Source organism: Huiozyma naganishii, chromosome 2 (assembly GCF_000348985.1).
Source record: "Huiozyma naganishii CBS 8797 chromosome 2, complete genome".
NCBI lineage: Eukaryota > Fungi > Ascomycota > Saccharomycetes > Saccharomycetales > Saccharomycetaceae > Huiozyma > Huiozyma naganishii.
The window spans coordinates 29,788-56,073 of record NC_035923.1 but is presented as its reverse complement, the minus strand read 5'-3'; the positions used below and the strand labels follow the sequence as shown (position 1 = coordinate 56,073).

Below are 26,286 nucleotides of genomic sequence, written 5' to 3'. Positions count from 1 at the left end.
AGGGAACTTTACTTGAGTGCGATGCAGCAAGAACTAGCCAAGTGTGACAACTTGACGATCCACGAGGGGAAAGTGGAGGATTTGATCGTGGAACCCGTTACTGTGCAGGGCGGTGACGGTGGCTCTGCATCGTGGATAGTCCGTGGTGCCGTGCTGGACGACGGTACCGTTTTGAAGGCCAGTAAGATTGTTATTACGACGGGGACTTTCTTATCCGCTGAAATCCATATCGGATTGAAGTCTTTCCCCGCAGGGAGGATAAACGAGGATCCGACGTTCGGCATCAGCAACACTTTGAATAAATTGGGGTTTACTTTGGGCCGGTTGAAGACGGGAACACCAGCGAGACTTGACGGTCGCACAATCAATTTTGACGGATTGGAACTGCAGAGAGGCGATGAGGACCCGTACCCGATGAGCTACATGAACGATACAGTCGCTATAAGGGACCAGGTGCTGTGTTACGGAACAAGGACCACAAAGGAGTTGCACGAATACTTATCGAAGAACTTGTCGCAAAGTGTCCACATCAAAGAGACAGTCAAGGGTCCTCGATATTGTCCATCGATTGAGGCGAAGATCATCAGGTTTGCGGACAAGGACTCGCACAAAATATGGCTCGAACCGGAGGGTCTCGAAAGCAATATAATATACCCAAACGGTATTTCGAATTCGATGCCCGAGGATGTTCAACTGAAAATGATTAGGATGGTTCCAGGGCTGGAACACGCAAATATCGTTCAACCAGCTTACGGTGTAGAGTACGATTATGTCGATCCACGCCAACTGAAACGGAACCTGGAGACAAAACCGGTCTCGGGACTATTCTTGGCTGGGCAAATCAATGGAACCACTGGGTACGAAGAAGCATGCGCGCAAGGTATTGTCGCTGGGATCAATGCGGGGCTCGCCTTTGTCAATAAGCCTCAATTGGAATTGTCCCGTTCCGATGCGTATATTGGGGTGCTAATTGACGATTTGATAACGAAGGGCATCAGTGAACCGTATCGAATGTTCACTTCGAGGTCTGAGTTTAGAATTAGCGTGCGCGCAGATAATGCCGATTTTAGACTCACCGAGAAGGGATACAACCTCGGTGTCATAAGTCAAGAACGTATGGACCATTGCAAATTCAACAGGGAAACTTACGATGCAATTGTAAACAAGTTGAAGGTATTTACGTGTAACGCAGAAACGTGGAGCAACAAGTTGGGCATTTCGGTAGCACCGTCCTCGCGTAACAGGTCCGCGTGGGACATTTTCAAATTTGCTGGGGTAAACTTGGCCAAGTTGTGCAGCGCCTTCCCAGATCTGGCCATCGACGTACACGCGATATCGAAACACCTGCTACTAAAGATAGACGTGCAGGGGAAATACGACCCTTACGTGATGAAACAAAACCAGTTTATCAGGGCGTTTCAGGCAGATGAGGGTATCTTGCTACCATCTAGTTACGATTACACAAACGTGCCCAGCCTATCCTCTGAGTGCAAGCTTCTCTTGAACAGAGTGCAACCGACCACAATGGGGCAGGCAAGACGGATCGAGGGCGTGACACCAGCCGCTCTTTTTGAACTTTACAAACTCGTCAACGACATGAAATCGGTGTGACTGCTATTGCATTACTTATTCCCTAGCGAGAAGAACACTACTTTCTTTTTCACCACGTCACTCCATTATATAATAACTTGTAATAAAAACCCAAGATGATGCATTCCACACCAAAACATCCTCAACTGAGAATGTCCCCCTCCCCCCCCAACTTTAGTCACTTAAACATTATACCATTGCCTGTCACGGGAGACCCTGCACCCTCCAGAGGGTCCCGCTCTGATCCCTTGTGACAGAAGAGCAAAAATTTGAATTTTTGAACCTTTAACGAATTACAGTTGACGATTAGTAATGAGGTTATTATATTTTGATGTCAGGAAGATAAGTGCAAGTCTGTTCTGCTTCTCGCGAGTTTTAACTGGGATTTTGGGAGACAGATGAGAAGACCGATTAGAAGGTTATTCCTGAACATTTTACTCATAGTGATCGTAGTTATCATGTTGAAACCGTTTATTCTGAGAGCTTCAAAGCCGGCGAAGAGGCACATTTCCTCCCGCCCGGTGGTCATTATTGGAACCGGGTTAGCTGGACTCACCACAGGGAATCAGCTGGTCTCTGAGCATAAGCTGCCTGTAATACTCTTGGACAAAGCTAGTTCTATAGGTGGGAATTCGATCAAGGCATCCAGTGGGATCAATGGTGCCTGGACAGAAACGCAACGTTCTACTGGCGTTGAGGACTCGGCGGAACTTTTCCTTAAGGATACAGTGAAGTCTGCAAGGAACAGGGGTGTAGAGTGTTTGATGGAACGTCTCACAACAAATTCAGCCTCTGCCGTAGCTTGGCTACAAAAAGAGTTTGACATTAAGCTGGACCTGCTGGCACAATTGGGCGGGCACTCTGCCCCCAGGACACACAGATCCAGCGGTAAACTACCGCCCGGTTTTGAAATAGTATCGGCACTATCCAAAAGACTGGAAATTTTGGCTAAGGAACAACCTAACTTGGTCAATATCAGCTTAGAGAGCAAAGTAGAGGATGTTATACTCAGTGATAAAGGAGAGGTTTCCGGTGTCGTGTATACTGACTCGGAGGGTAAGAAGCAGAAAATCGAGACATCCAATGTTGTTTTTGCCTCCGGTGGGTTTGGTTTTTCCAAGGATATGTTAAAGCGGTTCGCGCCTGAACTGATCGATTTGCCCACCACAAACGGTAAACAAACCACAGGCGATGGTCAAAATCTTTTAGAATTGCTAGGCGCTGACCTTATTGACATGGACCAAGTGCAGGTCCACCCAACAGGATTCATTGATCCAAATGACAGAGAGAATAACTGGAAATTTTTGGCGGCAGAAGCATTGAGAGGCCTTGGTGGTATTTTAGTTCATCCAATTTTCGGGAAACGGTTCTACAATGAATTGGACACGAGGGATAATGTGACAACTGCTATACAGAAATTTTGTCCTGCTGATGATAACAGAGCTTTACTTGTTATGAGTTCAAAGGTTTATGAGGCATATAAGAACAACATGGACTTTTACATGTTTAAGAAGCTCATTAAGAAAGTTCACATCAAGGATGTTGTTAAAACCTACCATTTATCCATAACAGTAGAAGAATTCATCCAGGAACTGGAAACCTATTCATCGGAGTCAAAGAATGATCAATACGGCCGCCCTTTGGTGGTGAATACATTCGGTACTGACATCAGCGCCAATGATTACGTGTTCATAGGGGAAATAACGCCTGTTGTACACTTCACAATGGGGGGAGCCAAAATTGACCAGTTTGCTAGGGTGCTGAACACCAAGGGGAAGCCTCTCGCTAACGGGTTATACGCTGCCGGCGAAGTTTCCGGTGGTGTCCATGGTTCCAACAGATTGGGTGGGTCTAGTCTTTTGGAATGTGTTGTATTTGGGAGAACTGCTGCTGATAGCATTGCATCAAGGTGGAAGTGATTATATATGTATATATGTCAATATCGATATGGCTAATTTTTTTAGCATTTTTAGAAAGCGTGTTAGTTTGCCTTATATAGATGATCATTATAAATAAGCTCTTCCGTGTTTCAGCCACTGAATTTCATTATCCCTTATATGCTATCTGTTCAGTCTTTTAAAATGAAAGGCTTGTTGTGTATCTTTGATAATAATAATGTCACGGCTCATTCTGGTTTTTCAGAATATCATATATAAGTTTCAAATACTGTATTATCCCCGTATTTGAGATGGTCCATAATGTAGTATTCAATCCATATTATTCGTTGGCTACTTTCAATTATGTACTACTAATTTGACGAATACTGGAAGTATCTTGTCATAGTATAAGAAGAATTTTCCTATTTATTTAATTTGTAGTATTTGTTCTTTTTGTTAATTATTGAACACCCATCCGGAACATAAATCATAAATGAAATGTAGTAACTACAAATGGTGTTTGAAAAACTGTGGGGTAGTTGAGCAACTGGGACTCCTTGCTACATTCTAATTGTTGAATAGGGTCTTGTTCGCCGTGGCTATTCATTGTAGTAGAGTAAAGAGATGTTTTAGTTCACGTTTGACTTCTGGTATATACTTAATATATAAGTAAATGGTTCGATGATCTCTTCTATATTGTCACAGATAGAAGGATCAATTCATTCGATGTAGTTAGGCTTTATATACGTGAGAATTTGCTCAGAGTCAATGGTGTGACTTTTCACTTTCTCACTGTGGTGGATACTTCCGCACTTGTGGCATCGTTATTTGTCTCGTTAACATTTGTGTCTTTTATCAAGTGTGTGTCCTGTTTATGCCTATGATGATATCTTATCACCCTTATCATATTCATTTTCTATATCCAGCACTAATAGATCTCCTGTCGATGTAAATTTGTACGTCGGCACCGAAGAGCTCTAATATTGATGACATAATATCGGACAGGACAAACGATGATCATCGAAGGCCCAGGATTATGGAAGGTAAGGGGAAACGGATAGTAGACACAAACCCTTCAATAAAATCTCTTAACAGTGATTTACATGATGTGCTGAAGATATCATAACCAGGCACAGTAATTCCTTATAGTTTGATAATTTGCTCCGATTAGTATTACTTTTCAACAGATTGAATGATCAGTCAGATAATGCAAACTCTCCTCCTGCAGAAGAAAAACTGTAGACGTGCCATTTTTGTTTTATACACTCATATGCACGGAGACAATTAAATAACTGTTGAGTCCACGGATCAAACGCTGGGAAATGAGTACTCGGTTATTTATTGTGGTTATTTGTTACTTTCATTATATCAGGACTTTCAGGCCAATGGTTTGATAGATTCAAAGTCCCAAATGTACCATAGCAGATATTTTGGTAGTATGGTCTATTGACCGCACTAAGAAATGTAAGAGTATAGTATGGGGTATTTAATGTGACGTAAAGCGCATGTTTCAATTTTGAAACGTCATTGAAGCTCTTTTGTTTATTTTTATTAAGCAAAACAATGACTCAGGATCAACACTTGACCAGAAAAGAGGAAAATTACCACAAAAAATGCCTATAGACATCATTAATAGATAAAAACTGTTTAAATTAGTTATGGAACAAAACTAAAAAATATTAATCTTTTTTTAAAAATTGTAAGCGCAAGTGGTTTAGTGGTAAAATCCAACGTTGCCATCGTTGGGCCCCCGGTTCGATTCCGGGCTTGCGCAATTTTTTTGGTTTTTGTCGATTATTAATTTGGGGAGACTTGTAACTCTTGTTTCTTGACAGATACCCTGGCCACATCTCTCTGCTCATATCTGCTCCATTCAAAGACCTTACTGAAGGATTGTAGGCCACCACCATACCCAGTTTCTGTACTAGACCCATAGCTTGAACACCGCAAACCAACAATGTATAGGAGCAGGAATAGAGGGAAGGGCAACAACATTAAGGGTCCAAACTCTGCACTTACTCAGTTTTTAAAGGAGGAAGGTATTAGTGCTGAAACAATCAGACAAAGATGGATTGATCAACAAGAGGCCTCAGCCAAAGCAGAACCTTTAAAAAATGCTGACAGCAAGGATGATTATAGTGCCGATGCTGGAAAAAGGCTGGAACATTTAGTTGATGAGGACAATGTACACCCTGATTTGGACTCTGGGGAGGATAGCGAAGACAATGATAATGCTTTGGTTAGGACAAATCGTAAGCGCCCCATAACTGATGACAGCGATGAAGAAGAAATTACCCAAACAGAAGGGTCTCCATCCATAGCCCGCCCTTCATTGGAGAAGAGAGGGAATAGAGCGGATCAGAGAGCAAACAACAAGAAGATATTAGAAGCTCGGAGAAGAAGGAAAAGAAAGGCTGAGGACTTGCTGGATAAGAAGGAGAGCAAAGTTCCAACATTACAAGATTTATGCTTAGAATTAATCACAAACAATATTATATCATGGCAAGATAACTCCCATAACAACAAGGCCAACCCAATCTTTGCCCAACTTAGGGAAAGATTGGGTGGGGTTTCCACCAAAAATTTGGCCTTATTGAGTCAGGCACTTTCTAAGAACAGAGCTTTAAACGACTACACGTTGCAACTGTTCTTGAAGACCGATTTGACGGAGCTTACGTTTCATGACTGCTCCAACATCTCCTACGACGGTTATAAAACACTGGCCGTTTTTTCACCACACATTACTTCATTGTCATTACAAATGTGCGGACAGCTGAATAACGAGGCCTTACTCTACATCTGTGAAAAATTGCCGAATCTCCACTCTCTGTACTTAGACGGCCCCTTTTTGATCAACGATGCTACATGGAACGCATTCTTCACGAATATGAAAGGCCGATTACGGGCGTTCCACATTTCAAATACACATAGGTTCACAGATGAAAATCTGGAAAGTTTACTCTCCAACTGTCACAATGAATTAGTCTCTTTGGGGTTATCGAGACTGGATTCAGTTTTCAACTACGCAATGATACCTCAATATTTAGACAACGAGAACTTCCACACGCTCTCCATCCAGTACCCTTACAACGAGGAGGATGTATCAGATGAGGTGATAGTTAATATTGTGGGACAGGTTGGAAAGAACCTGAAATCGCTAACTCTGAATGGTTGTCTTGACCTTACCGACTCCATGATCATAAACGGACTCGGAGCGTTTGCTTCTGGAGTTGCCGGCGTAAATTCTCTGTTGGAAGTGCTACGAATAGAGGAGCTGGACCAGGTAACGAGCGATGCATTGGTGTATTTCCTGAGCCAAGTGTCGTTGCCCAATCTGAAGGAGCTCAGCCTGAAGAGATGCTTACAGTTGGACGACGCGGCCATCGAGGAGCTTCTTTTAAACGCCGCCAGCAGCTCTTTGCAAAAGATAAGCTTAAACAGCTTGAAAAGTCTGACCAAGTCCGCATTGAAGAATTTGAAGTGTCCTAATCTAAAATATCTAGACCTGGGGTTCGTGAGAGCAGTGGATGATGAGATTATCGAACTGTTGGGTGAGCAGAACCCTAATTTGAAGGTGATAGAGGTTTTCGGGGATAACCTGATCACGGCAAACGTCGAACCACGCCCGGGAATCACACTGGTAGGCAGACAGAGCGACAGTATGTAGGTTCATCACACTCTCCACTAACAGTTCAAACCCAAACGTCTTAAGTATGACGAATATTTCTTCTTAGTATTTTTTTTTATTTTGATCTTTTAAAGAAAATGTAAACAAATAAATACGTCACACGCTTTAATGTGATAGTCAAATCTGAGGCCAGGCCGCTTTCTACTGTAGTCGGACTATAACATTCTATTTAATACGGGATGAACCGGCCAGATTACGATTCCTCCTTTGAAGAGCTGGAGACATCGTATACAAAGGAAATCGGACAACGAAGACCTACCGGTTCGATAATGAAGGAGAGAATACGCCAGCCGCAAATGGAACCTACGGCGTCATCTACAACTAGCTCGGATGCCACTATCTTTTCCGATGGTGTTCATACCCAAGGTTATACCAACGAGGATCCAACAAGACCGGATGACTCCGGTGATCAGTATCTGACGAAATTCAAGGATTTCCGGTTTAAAACAGATAATTTTGACGAGGCGATTAAAAACCAGTTTAGTAAGGTGGCACATCCCAAATCGTCACCAACACGGAGAAGTAATGAATTTGCTCAACAGTTCCATCGGATGTCAAGTTTACAGAACAATAAGAAAGTGGGGACCTACTCGACTGGCCGTTCTAATGCCGAGCTACGGCATCCGCGTTCGATGTCAGAATTGAAAATCAATGAGAGACACAAAACTCCAGAGTTTACAAAGTCGAGTATTCGAATTCGGTCACAGCCCAGTTTGAAGGGAAGTAAGTCATATGGGAATTTGAAGAGTACCTCTAATGGTAATTTTGTGCGATTTAAAAAATCCATGCCTAATTTGAATCCTATTGGATCACCGATTGTAGAAGTTAATGACGAGTACGCAGATGAGAATATTGAAAACCTGGACGACACCGTGATCATAGAACCTTTGAACTCTTACGACTACATGAAACAATTTAAGGAATCCCCAATGAAGGACGAGAATTTTGATTTTGCAGATGATCAAGATTTCAATTTCAACTTCGATGACGACGCACTTCAACCTCAATTTCTAGCTAATTCCGTAAAACGGAGACAATCACCAAAAGAATACAACAAACATGAATACCTTGACACAAATGAGGTGGGGTCATTACCATATAGAGGTAACAGGAATAGCAGCGGACCCTTCCGTACAGGAGGGGACAGTAATAGCCCGACCTCTCGCATTAGAACAATCAAACAAAGCATAGATGATCATATACCAACAGATAATCTCGAAAGTAAAAGTGTGCCTCAAAAAAGATGGGTCGAGGACCCGCACATTTTGAATGAATTCCCAGATAGAGACACAATCGATGCTAACTTGCCCGGTAACCCGTTCCTGATAAAGAACAATCAGCACAGGTCAATCTCTGACAGCATTGATGAGGGGATGCTACAATATATGAAGACGCGATCCAATTCCAATAACCCCAAAGTGGTTGGGTCCATGGTCTTTGATGAAAAAAACCAAAGGTGGGTCAGTGTGAGCGGCGCAGACTCTGACCCGTTTTCTGTTATCAATGATCAGTTTGACGTTCCCCAAATTTCAAAAGGTAACAGAATGTTGAAGAAAAGTAGCACAGCAACGTTAAGGGGTCAACCGAGTAGACGTTCTCTAAGAGATGGTTTAGGGATACCGATTGCTGGACATCGAATATCTGTGGGGAAGCAGTTTGGAGACAGTGATCTGGAGGTTGACCCGAACGTGAACTATACGATCAATTCGAAGACACTAGAGAAATTTTACCACGAGGAAAATAGATGGAATAAAAAGGTAGGAGCATGGTTCATCTTACGCACAGGTCAGTTGGATCATCCGGACGAAAGCTTCTGCAGTGCCGGTGAAATAAGCGATGACTCTTTGGATCCAGCGCGCAGGGACGTATCATCTACTAGCAAGGACAGCAAGGATTTCATGTACGAGATAAGGAAGATGGTTCTGAACTCAACGCGCAGCTAGTCCAAACGAGAGCGGCCAAGCGACGGGCTCTTGCTCGTTTCAAGACGGTTTCAATGTTGACGCGTCGTATTTTTAGAACTAAGGCGAAGCTTCAATTTTTTTTTGTTTCGTTTTTTTTTTTTGTATAAAGAAAGCTTCAGCCTCGAGGCTGAGATTCTCTTGATCAGGAAGAGCACTTTGCAAATTACAGCAATTGGATGCCCGAACAACTGTTGTCTACGCTCTTCAAATCAATTGACATTTTCTACCTAGGCTGCGTGTGATCACTCAATGTGGTTCTTCAGTAACAAGTGGCAGAAGGGTATAAATCCGAAAAGATTCCCTGACGTGGACATCGATTTATTCAAAAACTATCGACTCAAGACTGTTCTCAGCTACGCTGTTGGGACTTGGGCATTTGGGCTGCTGAAACTTGCCCTATTTATTTCGGATCTTTACACGTGCATAAAGCTGCTGGCCTACAACTCTTGGTCAAATAATATTGTCAAACCGTATCTACCATTCCGCATTTCCAAATGGCTATTTAGCGGATGCATATTGGCATCGATACTACTATTACTGTGGAATGTGATACATGCAATTCGGATTTATAGGACGAAAAATATCGCTCTTTGTTATGTCAACAATATATGCAGGAACAGTATCTCGTTCGTCAACTATCCTAAATTTTGCATTTTCGACAGGATATCATCGAAGGGCACGTTCCAATGGTTCGCTTTCTTTGTGTTCTTTGAACTGAAGGACTGTCTTGGGCTACTTTTCACAGATACTCCCAGACAAGTAATCAATGGACTCACGTTATGGTCCGTACTAGTCACAGTCCATAGTGACCTAGACAACAATATGGACTTGGGGGACCTGGAATCTTTCCAGGGACTGATTAACAAAATCAAAGGCATTGCTCAAAGTAATCATCAAGAGGCTGTCCTTTTGTCATTCATGCTCTTTTCGTTCATTGTCTGGATGTTTTTTATGGCCAAGCTTATTTTCGCAATGATATGCTCAGTCTTTGTTTATTTTAGACTCATTCACGAAAAAGAATATGCGGGATTGAGGGACTATGTTTGCATAGCGATCTGCCGTCACGTTGATGAGCTCATCACCAAGCAAAACAGGAAAATGGAAGAGAAAGTTTACAACGCACGACTATTATCCAACACCGAGTCAACGCTTGAACTTAATAGCTACAGCCAAATCCCGATATTTCAGTCCACGTCCTACGTTCCGTATAATGATTCCAGCACTTCCCTGCATCAAAATGAAAAGAACAGATATAGTCCAATCGATACCCTTACGAAATCAGATAGTCTCGAAATGGATGCATTAAACGAATTGGTCTTTATAACGTCAACCATTAGGGGTCAGGCAGATTTGGTAAAACCCCATCCCCAATCTTTCCGCAATATATCAAACAGCATTGAAAACGAATATCTTGGTGTGGGGAATAGAAATGTCACTTCCAGCTCTTCAAAACTTGGAGAAAAGGAATTACTAGATGAGCGGACGCGATTTGTTGAAAGAAACCATGGTCAGGTCAACAAATATTCCCACTTGCAACCTGATAACCTGGATTTTCAGACACGCCACCCTAGTAACGACACAACGTCAGGAGCCATGAACAACAACTTTTCTAGCTTCCCCAATGACCATGACAGATCATTTTCAACAATAAGTCATGCACAGAGTAAAACACAAAGGCCTGTTCCACCTCTCGACATTTCCTTCGCACAAAGCTCATTTGAACAAAAATCTAACATATTCACACCGGATAGGGCGTACTTTAGACAAGATATCGAACAGTCACCACTACTACCCCACGATGAATATCGTAACGAGAACTTCTATCCATGAAATACCCTAGAAGCACAACCCTCTCAGGTGGGTTACTCTCACTCAAATATGTAACACTCTCTATATATACTTTACGATCGATCTGAGACGCATATAGGATGCTGTAATGTATATAATACAGATCTATAAAATCTGCCACGTATTTAGGCACACTTATGCAGTAACTGAAGCGACTACCCAAAAAGCTCTGAACATCAGAGGTGACTATATCATGTTGCAAGCCTCAATAAGCAAAGCGGGTCAGCAGATAGGATTGCACCCCATCATAACTACAAGCTCTAGACGGTGGGTTTATTAAATGTACAGTGATCTCTGATATTGAAAATACTGAGGATTACGTTTTAAACTCTTAAAAACAGCATATTTGTGGTATAAATGTAGCAATACATAAGATATTTATATTCTGACTTTTATTAAAGTACTATAGTATCCAGTGACGTTAAAAAAGCGTAAAAAATAAAATCCTTATTCCATTGGCGTAATGGTAACGCGTCTCCCTCCTAAGGAGAAGACTGCGGGTTCGAGTCCCGTATGGAATGTATTTTTTTGCATAATTTTTAGTGCTCCATCGCGATGAGTATATTAAGAATGTTATAAGGTTAATAGTACTCTGCTTCTCTTGTATATGACTAGCGAGTAATTGTAAACAAGAGAGTGGCGCAAAAAAAGGAGGCTTCGAGAAGAGAAATATGGTCATGTGAGTGATTAGGGGATCACCATGTAGGAAATGGGATTCTACAGCTTTACACCGATTAGACGTGTAAGGTTCCGTCAGTTCACTTTATCCTGCCTATTTTGCTAGGTGAGAATGTATCGTGGAAATATAATATTCTTCTATGGATTGGGAAGTATCCGTATCAAGTGTTAAGATAAGATTTTCTTGGACGCTGTCTTAACAATGAAGAACAGCAAGTAGATATACCCAATTGTTTGAGAGTTCTTTCGATCACGTTTAATAGCTTTATTATAATTTTTTAATCTTCTGATATATTCTCATAAGGAGGGGGAAGGTCGCATCCATATTTGATAATTTAATTTAAATTCTCCAATTAGCCTTCCATGTACATTGTCACAGTGCAGCGTAAAATATTATTACGACAAATTCGGTTGTGATTGAGTTGTCATCCTTTTAACTCATTGGATTATAGAAATAACCGTTTCATAGAGACATCTAACCTCAAAACCCGGAATTTCTCCAAGATCGCTTCGTCCCCACCCACATCCGAAATACACCATTTGTTTATGGTTAAGGTGATGCGTCTAAAAGCGTTTGTTACCCTAAAGTTTCCACCGCTTTCATAATTGCGTCTACCTTCGTATTCGGACTCTAGAGTATATCAAATGTGATCGTGTATCTGGTGCTTGCTGTGGTCGTGATCGATGTTAACTGTAAACTGTAAAACAAACAAATAGAGCCCCCTTATCATCACGTATCTGTTATGTGACAGACTGTGGGGACATTTTTTCGGATTGTGAGCAAGATATGAGACATCATCTTAGTCGTACATACTCCACTGTAACAGCAAGAAGAATACCATATTCCGTCGCCCTGTGTTCATTGTACTTAATATATGGACTTCCGCCTAATAGTAGAAGTTTCCATTTTTGTACGTGTACGATCTTTTGCGCTGGCCAGAAGATGTTGGGGTTGTTGCATTTAGTAGCAATGAACGATCACTTGGTGGACGGTGCAGACCTAATTGGGTGTTGTTAGGCACCTCACTGGCCTATGAAACACACACAATAACTCAACGCAATTATCATTATCCTAACCAAAGTCCTAGATAACAAATACTGGCTTCTTGAGTTATTGCACTGACTAGTTATAATGCATCCTTATTGACTGAAGTAGCGTATTCCCTGTCTCTCTTTTCACTTGTTAAAAAGAAATCAGATACAAAAGTGAATTATGGAAATATTCTTGCGATGAGCTTGGATCGATTTCTACCAAAAGCTGCGATACCTGTTAAATTCCAATCTGATGAACTCCAAGAATGGAACGTGTGAGATTTGTTTAGAGGGTGATGCCAAGTATAGATGCCCGAAATGTCGGATACGATACTGCTCCCTCCGGTGCTTCAAAAACGAGGAGAAGCATTCCCATAAGGACGAGGAGACTAAAACCTTAGACGGCCCAGTCATCAAAGAGCAGAGCACTGCCACCACTGAAGACACATTAGCCAATGGGAGAACACTGAAAGATCCTATGTTCAATGAACTGTATGAGAAGACACCGGAACTTCGAGGGCTTTTGCAATACAATACGGTAAAATTCCACTTGGCAAAGGTCCACAAGATTCTAACGAGCTCTGGTAATGGAGACCTGACTTCTGAGGGGAGGAAACAACTAGCAATTGATTATTTAAACACATTGCGATACGGTGGGGTGCACTTCAATGAAGCCGTTGAGGAATTCTGTCAGATTTGCTCGGACAAACTAGATTAGTGAATATCGATTAGCATAACTATACATAGTAATACAGAAGGAAAAAAATCAAATTGTCGAATCGACTCTCATCGTTCTACCGGATAGGCTGCTTTCATAAACTGCAGCAAGCAACTTATACAGCAACAGACCGTCCGATAACGTCGGAAAACCTTGTATTCCAAAAGACTGTACAGTGAGAACGGGGACATGCGGATTTTTTTGTTGTTCAGCATGTAGTTCAAGTACAGACTGATAAAGTTTGAGAATGTTGCCCAACAAAGCGTTATATTTTCTCAAATGATAAAATTCCATCATTTCTTTGTTTGCGTCGTAAGGTACATGAACATTGAACTGTCGTAAGGCGGAAAGTGTATCATGCTTTATGCCTCTGTAATAAAGGACAATATTTGAAATTTCCACAAAACCAGCTTCACCTTCTAATTTGACGTCACCTTTTGTACCATGAATATCAATTACAAAATTTTTGGCAAATCTTTTGCTTGGCATCCCCCCTCTGAGCGTACAAGACACCGGTACGTTCCCACTCACTAGTTTCCCCTGGAACAGTAGATGATCTGGAAGTGATTTTTGTACGCTTTCACCGATCTTGTTACCAAGTTCATCTACCAGCTCTTGCTTTCTTATATTATTGAAAAGAAGAGCATTTATTTCTCCAAAATAAGAACCGGTAATATACTCTACTACATCAATAATATGTGCAAATGAACTTGTTACTATGTTAACCCCAGATTCCTGCTGAAATAAGTAAGACTCGAATTTAATCGACCGCTCGTATCCGTACCATATGCCGTTAGCGGCAATTTCCATTGAATTAATTTCACCAATCGAACCCTCCGAGATTAATTGTTTTGCCTTGATGACGTATGGGGATTTTCTGCCTTGTAAAGATACGACAGTTTGTATTCCAAGATTTGTTGTCTCTTCTACCATTTGCTTAACAAAATCCACAGAGCAATTTAAAGGCCAGTCCAGAAATATGAATTTCAGTGTGCATTTTCCATCCTTTTCTGAACACAACTTACAATATTTGATAATATCAGCTAATATCAAGGGGTACGATCTTTCATGTAAAGTAACTACCAATAAGTCGATGTTTGATGATGCAATGAATGATTTTAAAGTGGGAAAAACTGTAGCGTGTTCTAGTTTCAAATGTCGTATGACGTCAACAGAGGATCCAATGTCCTCGTTAAATAATGCCGTTATCCTTAAATGCGATGAGAGTTGTTGTATAGCTGGGAAATGGGCTTTTATGGCAAATGAATTTTGTAGTGTCAGACCTATAATTCCCACTTTCATGAATGCTGCAGCATCTTCAAACGAGCGGTAAATACACCTAGATGAAGACGGTTTTGCCATTACCCCGTTTGTAAACTCCTCGCCAGCAGTTTTGTAGCGCGAATACGGGAAACCAGACTGAAAAAAGAGATGCTTGAATCGCCTTAAACTTTGCTGAAAACTGGTACCCATATTGAATTAAGAGATTTTGTAACATTTCTGTCATCCTTAAATATCTAACAGCACAATAAACAGCCTTGCTATATCATAACGAAAACCATGCACCGCACCTTAATGTTTACTGTTGGTTCTAAGTAAACTCGTGTAGAGTACTCATTCTTCCAGTCTGCGAAAAGAATAAAATTAATGAAGCCAATTTTTTTCGGCGCACAGTGTGCCGTGGTTCAGGAAGACAGCAGCCCGAAGCATGCGGATGTTGATTGAGGTGGTGCTATTCGAAATAGCGGGAAAGCCAAGATGCTCAGCTACCAAATGTATATGCAAAGAAGGGGGTAGCTAAGATGCGACGTACGACTAACAAAACGAGCGGTCTTTTGAGTGAAGAGGGAACCGCCTACCAATAAGGTTTCATATCACTCTTTAGTAACGCTTCTTTTCTTTTTACCTATGGATTCAGTACCTGTTTGCTCTTTTGAATCCGAATTAGTCGTATCGCGCATCTTCACTCGCATCCTTCTGCTTTTGACCGCATTAGAGTGAGTCTGTTCTACACTCAGAGGTGGCATCGACAGTCTGAACTTTGGTCCATTTGGTGAATACCTGCCATTCCCCCGAGCAAAATCAAAGTTATATTTCCCGTTGTTCATCCCCTCTTGAGATGGATTGCACAATATATCGCTTCTTTGCTTTATACCCCATAGTCGAACGTCGTTGAGTGACGCAAGCTCTCCATTATCTAGTAGTGTCAGCATATCCTCCAAGCATTCCAAGTAACCTCGATGCTTCAGCAACGAGTTTCGTTCATTAGCAACCCTGTATAATTTGGTGACAGCATTTGCTGCGATCTTAAACTCCTTTGACAGGTCGTTATTGAGAGAGTCAATAGTTTGTTTCGTTGGTGTTTGCTCAGGAGGTAAACTGGACTCCAGGTTGTTCAAGTGATCCATTTCCTATCCCCTATAGGTATCTTTGATAGACAATTGTTGTTACACGAATAGTAGCAGGCGAATGAATCAAGTAGGCGAGAATTTGTCTGTCACTCTCAAGTCATCGCATTTTATCTGTAAGAAAGTAAAAAAAAAAAAGATCGTTCTTTCTAGCGCAGAGACAAGTGACGCCAGGTCCGTGGGGAATGATCATGTTTGGTGTCTGCAGTAGAGGTAATGTGAAGGTTGTACTGTAAGTTCTGGGTACAGTACTTTGCGGTGCTAAATAGCTGAGGGTTGAAATGACCTCTGTGAAGTTTAGTCTTGTCTTAACAAGTAATGGGATATTGTATATATCCACCTTGTGCATCGTGAGCTGAGGAAACAACAATACGGCCTTGAGATCCTCTAACAGAGTTGCTCATTGCCTTGTTGTATACGGGAGGACATAGAGGGCAGTTGAACATAGAGTAGTCATACTAATTTATTTCGAATGAATTTAAAAAAAAAATCTCCCGGGGGCGATTCGAACGCCCGATCTCAAGATTACTTTGTAGCTTACGCTAACATTACAGTCTTGCGCCGTAAACCAACTTGGCTACCGGGAGGTATAAACTTAAAAAGTTAGAAATTTTCCTGTTTACCGTAAGGAGTAGGTAATTGCCTGAGAATTGCCTAATTTTGCCGATTATCTTTTCAACCAAACTTTATCCGTTAATAACCGTTTTTAATAAGGCAATTATAGATACTGGGGCTTTTTTATATCCGAGCTAGATGCTGAAAGCAAAAAAATGACGGTTGGGGGACAAATGTACGCCTCCTTAGTTTTACCTCAGCTGTTACGCTTACAGCCAAAATGTATTACTTTCAGCTGTATGCACAAACCAAAGTATTTTATGGTTGTGACCAAAGCGTTGGCGTTCAAAGATAACGGACGATTCCAACATTAGTGTCATTGGCCAGGTTCAAGACGAGCAATGACGCGCAGATCATTCTACAAAAAGTGTAAACCAATTGAAAACCTATGCTTAATACTCACACCTTCTCCAGAGAACGTTTCAGGCTGGTGACTTCAACTTTTCTTCTTTGCAGTAACTTCTCTCATGTTTTCCCTCCAAAACCCCCAGAAAAAGTCCCTCCACTAAATCTATCACTGACCATACGCCAATTTTTACTGAGCTGAACATTATCGTATTTCTCCGTTAACTCAGTACACAGCTAGTGTGGCCCTCATCCCCACGTACCCAAGCACGTGATAATCACGTGATGCAACAAAATTGCAGGAACTCTTCAGGTACCTGTACAGACAGCTGGTTTTTGCATGCACCTGAGGACCCTACAGGTCCCAACAAACCCAGTACCGCGGACCAATTGGCATCACAGGAGGCGGGCCCACTGCGACACCCGGATACTACCGGCCAACCCCACGGGAGCAGGGCCTGTTCGAGGAACACAGATAACGAGGTTTCCATAAACGGAAACACTGAATTACCCGTTTTGGACACATAATTCCCTAATTTGGACCACATCCAAATTGGGGAACTTTCCTTTTTTTTCTCTTTACCCTCAGTTTTCTTTCCCTATTAATTTCCTATTTGGGAGAGCACTCCCGGGGACTGCGAAGTAGTGAGTAAAGTGGAAGAACTGCAATATTGGAAGGGAGAGTCCTTGAGAATAGGGACTCAGAACAAGAGCTTGCATCCTCCAGCACACTCCAAATAGACTCTGATACTTCTCTTTATAGAGGATACAACACATGGGTTTGTAACTGTGAAGTTCTTCAGAAAGCAAAACAACAAGCACAACGTATCACCATGGGGTCCGGTTCAAATAATGACAAGGATGTTCATAGAAGTCCTTCAATGCTAAAACTTCTCGGCCAAAGGATCTTGAACAAACAAAGCACCCACCCTGAATTTCTGTCTGCTACTGGGAATGGTATAACTCCGTTGCGGAAAAGACCCACTTCCCCTGGTGCAAGTCCCAGTCCAGGGCATCTAGCTGCTAATAGACACAAGTCACCCTCAGTTTTGACAAAGAGGTCGACTGCTGTGGGGAACATGCATCCTGTGAAATCCACCGCATCTGTCGCTGATCTAACTGCTCACAATACTAATCCGTTCGTTGCCGAGAGACGTGCTCAGGAGAACGATGACGCTGACAGGAATGGTGACGACAATGACGCCGATAACATCGTGATCCCCTCGAAGGGGACTCGTGTCCACAGAGCAAAATCTACTAGTGTGAAGAAAGTTGCCGGTGCGTCGCACACACACCATATGGGCGGGACGACTGCCCCGCGTGGGTTTGCTACCCATACATTAAAGGAGGAGAACCTTGTTTACAACCCTTATGGTGTCAATCAGAAACCTGGGACCGTCTTTGCAGGTGAATTGAGCGATCAAAACAAAGGGGATTTGAGTTTCTACATGCATGACGGTGACTCCTCAATCAGAATGCTGCCCCTGCCCATAGAGGACCCTAACCAGTATTTACCAGATACCATGAAACAATGGAGTGTTCATTTGATTGATAATTTTGTGTTCGATCCTGACAATAAACCAATTGGATCTGGCGGGTCCAGTGAGGTGCGTAAAATTGTGTCGAGTTACCGCAAGAAGGATATCTACGCTCTTAAGAAACTGAACATGATCTACGACGAAACACCAGAGAAGTTCTACAAACGTTGTTCGAAGGAGTTCATTATTGCCAAAAGTCTATCGCATAACATACACATCATGAACACTTTCTTGCTGTTAAAGGTGCCAACCACCACTTACACAACGCGAGGCTGGGGGTTTGTCATGGAGTTGGGTGTCAAGGATTTATTTGAGTTAATCGAAAGAAGCGGCTGGAAGTCTGTGCCACTGAGTGAGAAGTATTGTATTTTCAAGCAGATTGCGGAAGGTGTCAAGTTTTGCCATGAAAACGGTATCGCTCATAGAGATTTAAAACCAGAGAACGTACTGATGTCTAGAGATGGGATTTGTAAGCTGACCGATTTCGGGATCTCTGACTGGTGTCACCAGGATCCTCACGATTTTACTTCGCCAATAAAGATGTGCAAAGGTATGATTGGTTCCCCACCGTTCACCCCGCCCGAGGTGATGTACTGGGAGGAGAAAAAGCATTACCCAGAGAAACTTCAAAAACCATATAACCCGTTGGCCATGGACTGTTACGCACTTGGGATACTACTATTTACGCTGGTCAACAACGTTGTTCCCTTTGTCGAGTCTTGTAATATGGACCCTCGGTTCAGAGAATTCGAGGCGGCGTATGCAAGCTATGTGGCTCACCAAAACCCGCATTTCCGGGACAACAACAACTACAAGGGAGGGCCCGGTGCCGAGTACAGTATGTCGCGTAACTTCAAGACGCCCAACGGGTCCCGTGTAGCTTGGAGGCTGTCGGACCCGAACCCGGAAACGCGTTATACGATGGAGGAGCTTTTCGCGGATCCTTGGTTCACGGCAATTGAGACATGTGTGGATCCACAGGACCCACAGACTACGAGACCTCCTGAACTGAAGAATTCAAGCACGAATAGCGGGGCCAACGAGGGTGAGAACACGGGGGACGACGCCGCGTCGCTGGCACCCTCTGGAATTGAAATCAACGGCGAGCCCGCCGTAGCGGCACCCCCTCAGGAGAAACCACGGTCGATGGTGGAGATTGCCCAATCTCCAAACCTCTCGCCCAAAACGGCAAAACCAGAGAAGAAATCGACCCCGGACAGTGCCGCTACTGGAGAAGCGAAGGCTGAGCCAGATACGGCAAGCGACGATACCACCGAGCTGGAACCAGAGACTGTCGACTCGTTGCTGGAGAAACCCACGCCTTCGTCCACAATCGTCGATTCTATGCCGACTGCACCGGCGAAACAGTTGAGCGGGCTGACTGTGAGCGGCGCGTCCTCGATCAGGAGCGACAGCAACACCGCATCACCGACGCCAAAGAAGAAGCAGGTGGTGCACCACCACCTGGACGTGCCCTCCAGTGTGATGTCTGGGACATCGATGACACTGCGCTCGCTGATGTCTTCGCACTAAGTCGTCGCAAGTGACTCGACCAATTACGTACATCCTTCTTTCTTTCCACCTCCCCCGCATATACTTTTGAACTGCCTGTTACCATCCTGACGCGTCCCCCACCCCCCACGGGGACCCGTCGCCGTCGCCGGCTAACCTGGTCCGTTGGGAACTGGCTATGCTCGCGGTATACGCCTGTCCCAAAAGCGTAATATGTAAACAACGCGAGAACAATAGACGCCAAAAACGCTGTCGTTTCTTTTTCTTCCCTCTTTCCTCGAACCGTTTTTTTTTTCGTTCATTTTTTTATTTTATAAGAGAGAAAGTTGGAAGTTGTCGAGCTTGTAACCCACACGTGGATATCACGTTTTCGAGGTGGCCCGCCTCGTGGTTAGTGCTCGCAGAGGTTTAGGTCAGGTGCGTCCAGATTTGACAAGCGGTCACGGATATGAGCAGGGTTGCCAGGAAGCTTGAGAGAGATGCGAACGACGAGGAGGATGGGAGCCAGTTGAAGAAGCAGAGACACGAGGAGGAGGATGCGGAAGAGCAACAACACGGAGACGGGCAGGAGAGCCAAGCTCATGGCGATGACGTTGGGGAGGAAGAGGAGAACCAGGGGGACGATGAGGAGGAGGAGGAGGGTAGGATGGAGGTTGGCGATGACAATAATATCGATTCTGCGCTGCTGGAGGCCGAGACTGCTGCCAGGGAACATGCGTCGCATTATGGCGGGCAAGAGTCTGTCAATGTGGATGTCGGGACGGATGCTGCCACTGCAGCGGTGACGGCGACTTACAACCAGTTGTTGCAGCACAACGCTGAGCGGGAGGAGGCGAACCGGCACAGCGGTGGTGATGGTGATGGAAGTGACAGCGGGCATGACAACAGCCGTAGCGGACACACTGTGGAGGTGCAATTGGAGGATCCCACGGGTCCCGTTGACGAGAAGGGGCTTGGTGGCCCCCACGGCGAGGGGAAGGACAGCGACGGCAACGAGAGTGTGCTTGACGAGCTGAGTGATGCGACGAAACGGATCATGGGTAAACGGGGCCGGAAACCCGCCGTGGTTGCCGGAACGGAGGCTTGGAAGCTGCAGCGGAAGGAGTCGCACAAGGAGGTCGAGCGGCGCAGGAGGGAGAACATCAACACAGCCATCAACAGTCTCAGCGACCTGTTGCCCGTCAAAGAGTCGAGCAAAGCTGCCATCTTGACGCGCGCCGCGGAGTACATCCAGAAAATGAAGGAAACGGAGAACGCGAACATCGAGAAATGGACTCTGCAGAAGTTGTTGAGCGAACAAAACGCTTCGCAGCTGTCCACAGCGAACGAAAAGCTGCAAGAGGCACTGGGGAACGCCTTCAAAGAGATCGAGTACCTGAAGAAATTGTGTAAGAAGCATGGCGTCAGTGTGGAGGAGGGACAATTTGATGAGACCGACTAACCGAGCTGTGGAGGGAGTACAGACGCCGAGGCTCATCGTGTAATCTTCTTTTTTTTATTGTTATCGTTAATGTTATTATTCTACCTTCTCCCGCTCCCAATCTTTTGTATTCTTAGTCCTATCGATCCCGAGACGCTTGGCAGTTCAGCCTCCTTTGCAAGGCGTCTCAGCCACCCGGTAGTCACCTTCGAGGACCACACCCACGCTGGTTCCGCCGCCACGGCTGCCCGCATCAGGGCGGTGCCCGCGGCAGTCTCTGTGGCCACAATGGCATTCTGCTGTCATTGTTCTGCCCATTGTGTTGCCTTCGCGGCGGACACCCCGCGGAACTGGAACGGCACTGAACCGCCGCAGGGCGCGCGGAGGCAGGCAGCTCCGGATCTCGTCCCCGCTGCGCAGCGAGAAGGGTGCAGCAGCGTGTGCATATCGGGCAGGTATATATAGTGCGGGCGGTACACAGCAGGGGAGACGGGACCACACCCTTGCTTACCGGTACTACCGCTACTGCTACTAGCACCGCTGCGACTACTACATTCCCTCCTGGATCGGAACTGAAACCGGGAACGATAGGAGCAGTAAAAAAATACGCAACCATTCTTTCCTCGACCAATCGGGAAAACATAACAGCACTTTGTTCTCCTGTGTCTGCATACAAGCGTGGATTCTGCAATAAGCAAGATATACATATACGCACTCTGAGTTTGCCAGCCGCTCGAAGACACCTCGCTACCGCCCGCCCACCAACCACCAACTGGGCAGCTCTCTCCTACAGCATCTTACATAGAAACCCTCTCGCAGCACAGACACTTTTGTCAAAAACAGGAAACTCGAAAAAGAAGTTGAAAAATTGAAAAATTGGAAAAAAGAGAAGAATACAACCGGCTCTATATATATACCATATTGGCTTCTTCTTGGATAAAAACATAACTGGAAAGGGTAAGAAGTGCGACAGGTAGAACAACGCAATCAGTGTGCCGACCTTGATCATGAGTGTTTCCGGGGTGGTGCGCAGAGCGGTGGTGTTCCCGCTCGTCAGGCTCAAAAGGAGATCGCTCAAGTTTGTATTTTTCTCCGGGCTGCTTGCACAGGCGATCATAGTCCTGCTGGTGCTCTACCGCAACGGTAATGACGACTTGTCGTCGTCATCGTCGTCTACGCCGAGTTTCAGGGATAAGTTCAACGAGTTTGCTGCCCCAGTGATGAACATGCTCCCGGCTGCTGCACAGCAGCTGCAGCAGAAACCAGTGTCAAAACTCACCCAGGCAAAACAACTTTACAAAAAACTGACGTTCGATTCGTCACCGGATTGGATAGACGAATATACACTCCAGAATAGCTTGCTCACTTTGTCCACGGGACCGAACAGGTCGCAAAGACTGTCCAGTATAGACGATCTGGAATTCTATGACAGTGATCCGCGGCTCAGTTGGTCCGTTTACATGCATTACTTGACCAACGTAACAATGGCTGCGGACACGGAGGACGATTCCATCGACACAAACAATCGGAAAAGTTTTGTCATGCCCTTTTCCTGGTACGATTGGGCTGACTTCCATAACTTCAATAAACTGGTCTCCGTAAGGGAAAAATTCAAACAGAACCTGACTTGTGACTTAGTCTTACAGCCAACTTTCGAAATCAACCTTTTGAGAGCCGTCGAGAAAGATATTGGAGAACAACTTTTCTTGACCGATAGAGAGAAATATGACGATAGGTTCTGGTACAGGGCCAAATCAAAGGAGAGACACCCTCTAAAATATGCGAAAAAATTCTGTAAGATGCATGAAAAGTACGAAAGTACTAAATTCAACCTTCCTTGCGTCGTTACCAAGCTCGAAGGCAGTTTGAGACCAGAGGTGTACCAGATCCACGCCAGAAGTTACATCCTAAACTCGATGGACCACCCATTATCGGTCACTTTCCTCGAGGGCGCAAATAACTCGTACAGAGTCTATGCGCAACAAAACCTTAGGGAGAACATGGCAGAGTCGGGACTACTTCATAAATTTGTCAAAGAAAACACAGACGAGGAATCCCCAGATAACGATATCGTGTTTGACCACATATCCTATTACGTAAAGTTTTTGGAAAGTGATCGAGCTGCTAAATTTAGAGTTGAAATCCCGGGATTGGCAACAGAAAACTACGACAAGTATAAAGTCGATCTAACGGCCGACGATTTCATCTTTGATCCGAAAGCTAAAATAAAGCAATTAGAGAGTCAAGAACGCTTGGACAGACACGAATCACACTATCTGGACAGCTTGAAAAACTCAATTTTGACACACTCTGCCCTATGTCCCAAATATTTCAACGAAGCTACAGAATTGAAGGGGCCTAGAGGCCACCACAGAGACGAACGATTCTACAATGGTGCAAGACTGGAGGACCCGCTACTCAACAATGCCCGTATGAACTCTCTAATCAGAACGTTCCAAAAATTTACAAAATCTACAGGTCTGATCTCGTGGTTGTCACATGGTACGCTGTATGGCCAGATGTACAACGGCATCTGCTTCCCATGGGACGATGACTTCGACCTGCAGATGCCCATCAAACATCTGAATCTCCTGGCACAGTACTTCAATCAAAGTTTGATCCTTGAAGATCCCAGAGAGGGCAATGGGCGGTACTTAGTCGACGTCGGATCTTCAATAACCACCAGAACGAAGGCCAACGGGAAGAATAATATCGATGCCAGATTCATCGACGTGGACTCCGGATTGTACATCGACATAACAGGGCTGAGTGTCTCCACCGAATTTTACAACAAGGGATTAAACGACATCATCGACAAATATGACATGTATTCCGCCTACAATGAAGTCATGAAGATGGACCCATCAGATATACATAACCCTGATATTGGTGAAGGGCTTGCCGCACTAAACGCAACCGCACTTCGAGATTACGTCTTAGCGAATAAGAAAGAGTTTGATGATTGGAAGGTTGACGGTGCGAAGGAACTCGCAGAAGAGGAAAAGAAGATCTCTTGGTCTGATTACCCTATCAGTACTTTTGACCCTGGTAAAAGGTTTGAGTTTAATAAAAAATTGAACTTAGTCAACTGTAGAAACAAGCATTTTGACACGATCAATATGATCTCTCCCCTCTATTCGACGTATTATCACGGGGTACAGGCATTCGTCCCGCACAAATTAATTTATTCCTTGAGGAACGAGTACGGAGTTCCAGACAAATATGGATTCCTTACCTATGCAGGGCATGTTTTTGTTCCAAAATTCAAAGCATGGATTCCCTTCCAATACCTGAAAAAGGCAGCTAATATTAACAACGGTTATTCAACGTTGTTATCGCTGAGTTCACCAGTCAACCGATTGGAATTCCCTGACGTGAGGAAGATCTTCCATAATATTGTGATTGCAGGATACAAAGACCTGCTGTCCTATTTAGTCACCACATTCGAAGTGTCCACATTTAGAGTGAAGGAATTGGAAATACAGTATGACCCGCTACTGGATCCTGATCGACGCGAAGAGGCTTTAACGTTTTTGAGACACGAATTCGGGCCTAAGTTAACATCACCCGTGAAGGATGCTCTGCTGTACGAGTATGAACTGAAGAAGTGGAAAGAATTTAAAAAAAATTTCTCTGAAGAACAACTGAAAGAGATAGAAGAGTCGACGTCTTGGGAAATTCTGGATGAAATCACAAAGAAATACACCATATTTCACAGTCGCCACTGGTTCAAAAACCAAATGGATCCACTTGCCAGCCCTGATTACGACATCGATACACTGGGTTTAGATCTCTATGAAGAAGTAGATGAGAATGGGGGTTCAATATTCAAGGAAGAACCACCCGATATCCAGGGTGCCGAAAAAGCACGGCTGAAATTTAAGAATGAGGCAAGAAAAAACGAAATGGCCTTGATCGACGAGGAAGAGAAAAAGAGAAAAGAAGAAATCAGGAAGAAAAAGGAAGCGGAGAAAAAAGCAAAGGAGGAAGAGGAGAAAAGGATTATTGAAGAGAGACAGAAGGAAGAGGCGAAGAGAAAAGCTGAGAGAGAAAAGAAGGCAAAAGCTGAGGAAGAGGAAAGGAAAAAAACTGAAGAAGCGAAGAAGAAGCTTGATGAAGATAAGAAGAAGTTTGAAGAGGAGAAGAAAAAGGCTGCGGAAACAAACAATGATTCCCAAGATCAGGGAGGAAAACCCAAAGAAGAAAACAATACAAAGTCGTCCGAAGAAGTAAACAAATCAAAGGATGGAAAAAGTGACGGGAGTGTCCCCAACGAGGACACGAAGCAATCAGAGGACCAAAAAGATTCGAAAGATACCAAATCTGAACAAACGGAAAAGAAAGAAGGTCAAAATGATACCAAGGACAAAGACACGAAACCGGAACAAACGCACCAAGAAGAAAGTGGGAAGGACACAAAAGATCCAAAATCGGGACAAGCACAACAGAAAGAAGACCAAAAGGACCCCAAAGATTCGAAATCTGACCAAGCACAACAGAATGAAGATCAAAAGAAAAGCACCAACACTAATGACGACTCATCGAAACAACCCTGAACTAGATTTATCTTTACCAAAAAAACAAACTCGACAAAAGGATAACGGGATCTGGTTGAATCTGCCTGCTTAACACGAACAAAACTCGCCTCTTACCAGGGCAGCTTTCCGTCCTTTACCTTCTTCAAACAGACAAACTTAATTACCGGCATATTTCGAAGACATCAAAACGATTAAAAACCCGAATAATTGAGACCATCAAATTGGATCTTAAAGATTCTTTGAATGATTACTGTTTTTTCAACTGCATGTATAGTTTAATTATTATGCTCTCTGTATGTCATATTGGCCATATATTAATATGGACTGCGTCCACCAACAGCGAACCTATTGCAAATTCACCTCCATGGCACGCTCCCCATTTCAGTATCTTATGTAAATTTCGAGGAACCGCCACGGGTCACAAACAGGTTGAAATGAATTGTCGAAAAATTTAACTATAGGTATACAGTTGCAAAAAGCTAAATACGAGATTAAAGATAGTACGAGAGGAATTA

General features: G+C 43.8%; 11 protein-coding genes and 3 non-coding genes across 14 annotated transcripts in view; 11 read left to right on the top strand and 3 right to left on the bottom strand.

Moving 5' to 3' along the window:
- The window catches only part of MTO1 (tRNA modification protein MTO1), a gene marked incomplete at both ends in the record, with an annotated part of 2,013 nt that extends 402 nt beyond the window's left edge, over window positions 1-1,611 (top strand). The window contains one exon of the mRNA XM_022611307.1: window positions 1-1,611. This exon is cut by the window's left edge and continues 402 nt beyond it. Coding sequence (XP_022462729.1) covers window positions 1-1,611 — 1,611 coding nt within the window.
- Window positions 1,612-1,988: 377 nt separating this feature from the next.
- OSM1 (fumarate reductase) lies at window positions 1,989-3,509 on the top strand (the record flags this gene model as incomplete). Its single annotated transcript, XM_022611306.1, has 1 exon — window positions 1,989-3,509. The coding sequence occupies one exon, from the start codon at window positions 1,989-1,991 to the stop codon at window positions 3,507-3,509; it is 1,521 nt and encodes a 506-aa protein (XP_022462728.1).
- A 1,661-nt stretch (window positions 3,510-5,170) lies between these two features.
- KNAG0Btrna9G lies at window positions 5,171-5,241 on the top strand. Its single transcript has one exon. It is a non-coding gene; the product is annotated as a tRNA-Gly (tRNA).
- Window positions 5,242-5,424: 183 nt separating this feature from the next.
- RAD7 (UV-damaged DNA-binding protein RAD7) lies at window positions 5,425-7,134 on the top strand (the record flags this gene model as incomplete). The annotated part of the gene is made up of 1 exon (XM_022611305.1): window positions 5,425-7,134. The coding sequence occupies one exon, from the start codon at window positions 5,425-5,427 to the stop codon at window positions 7,132-7,134; it is 1,710 nt and encodes a 569-aa protein (XP_022462727.1).
- A 200-nt stretch (window positions 7,135-7,334) lies between these two features.
- BFA1 (Bfa1p) lies at window positions 7,335-9,098 on the top strand (the record flags this gene model as incomplete). The annotated part of the gene is made up of 1 exon (XM_022611303.1): window positions 7,335-9,098. The coding sequence occupies one exon, from the start codon at window positions 7,335-7,337 to the stop codon at window positions 9,096-9,098; it is 1,764 nt and encodes a 587-aa protein (XP_022462726.1).
- A 270-nt stretch (window positions 9,099-9,368) lies between these two features.
- Window positions 9,369-10,949, top strand: KCH1 (Kch1p; the record flags this gene model as incomplete). Its single annotated transcript, XM_022611302.1, has 1 exon — window positions 9,369-10,949. One exon carries the CDS (start codon window positions 9,369-9,371, stop codon window positions 10,947-10,949), a length of 1,581 nt encoding a protein of 526 aa, XP_022462725.1.
- Window positions 10,950-11,416: 467 nt separating this feature from the next.
- KNAG0Btrna10R lies at window positions 11,417-11,488 on the top strand. The gene has a single exon. It is a non-coding gene; the product is annotated as a tRNA-Arg (tRNA).
- A 1,442-nt stretch (window positions 11,489-12,930) lies between these two features.
- Window positions 12,931-13,395, top strand: HIT1 (Hit1p; the record flags this gene model as incomplete). The annotated part of the gene is made up of 1 exon (XM_022611301.1): window positions 12,931-13,395. The coding sequence occupies one exon, from the start codon at window positions 12,931-12,933 to the stop codon at window positions 13,393-13,395; it is 465 nt and encodes a 154-aa protein (XP_022462724.1).
- Window positions 13,396-13,443: 48 nt separating this feature from the next.
- On the bottom strand, window positions 13,444-14,757 carry KNAG0B00280 (uncharacterized protein; the record flags this gene model as incomplete). Its single annotated transcript, XM_022611300.1, has 1 exon — window positions 13,444-14,757. One exon carries the CDS (start codon window positions 14,755-14,757, stop codon window positions 13,444-13,446), a length of 1,314 nt encoding a protein of 437 aa, XP_022462723.1.
- Window positions 14,758-15,269: 512 nt separating this feature from the next.
- KNAG0B00270 (uncharacterized protein) lies at window positions 15,270-15,803 on the bottom strand (the record flags this gene model as incomplete). Its single annotated transcript, XM_022611299.1, has 1 exon — window positions 15,270-15,803. The coding sequence occupies one exon, from the start codon at window positions 15,801-15,803 to the stop codon at window positions 15,270-15,272; it is 534 nt and encodes a 177-aa protein (XP_022462722.1).
- Window positions 15,804-16,293: 490 nt separating this feature from the next.
- On the bottom strand, window positions 16,294-16,390 carry KNAG0Btrna4Y. The gene is made up of 2 exons: window positions 16,351-16,390; window positions 16,294-16,330 (listed from the first exon to the last, which is right to left on the bottom strand). It is a non-coding gene; the product is annotated as a tRNA-Tyr (tRNA).
- Window positions 16,391-17,596: 1,206 nt separating this feature from the next.
- Window positions 17,597-19,834, top strand: PTK2 (protein kinase PTK2; the record flags this gene model as incomplete). Its single annotated transcript, XM_022611298.1, has 1 exon — window positions 17,597-19,834. One exon carries the CDS (start codon window positions 17,597-17,599, stop codon window positions 19,832-19,834), a length of 2,238 nt encoding a protein of 745 aa, XP_022462721.1.
- Window positions 19,835-20,261: 427 nt separating this feature from the next.
- On the top strand, window positions 20,262-21,254 carry CBF1 (Cbf1p; the record flags this gene model as incomplete). The annotated part of the gene is made up of 1 exon (XM_022611297.1): window positions 20,262-21,254. The coding sequence occupies one exon, from the start codon at window positions 20,262-20,264 to the stop codon at window positions 21,252-21,254; it is 993 nt and encodes a 330-aa protein (XP_022462720.1).
- Window positions 21,255-22,240: 986 nt separating this feature from the next.
- On the top strand, window positions 22,241-25,789 carry MNN14 (Mnn14p; the record flags this gene model as incomplete). The annotated part of the gene is made up of 1 exon (XM_022611296.1): window positions 22,241-25,789. One exon carries the CDS (start codon window positions 22,241-22,243, stop codon window positions 25,787-25,789), a length of 3,549 nt encoding a protein of 1,182 aa, XP_022462719.1.
- Between the last annotated feature and the right edge of the window lie 497 nt (window positions 25,790-26,286).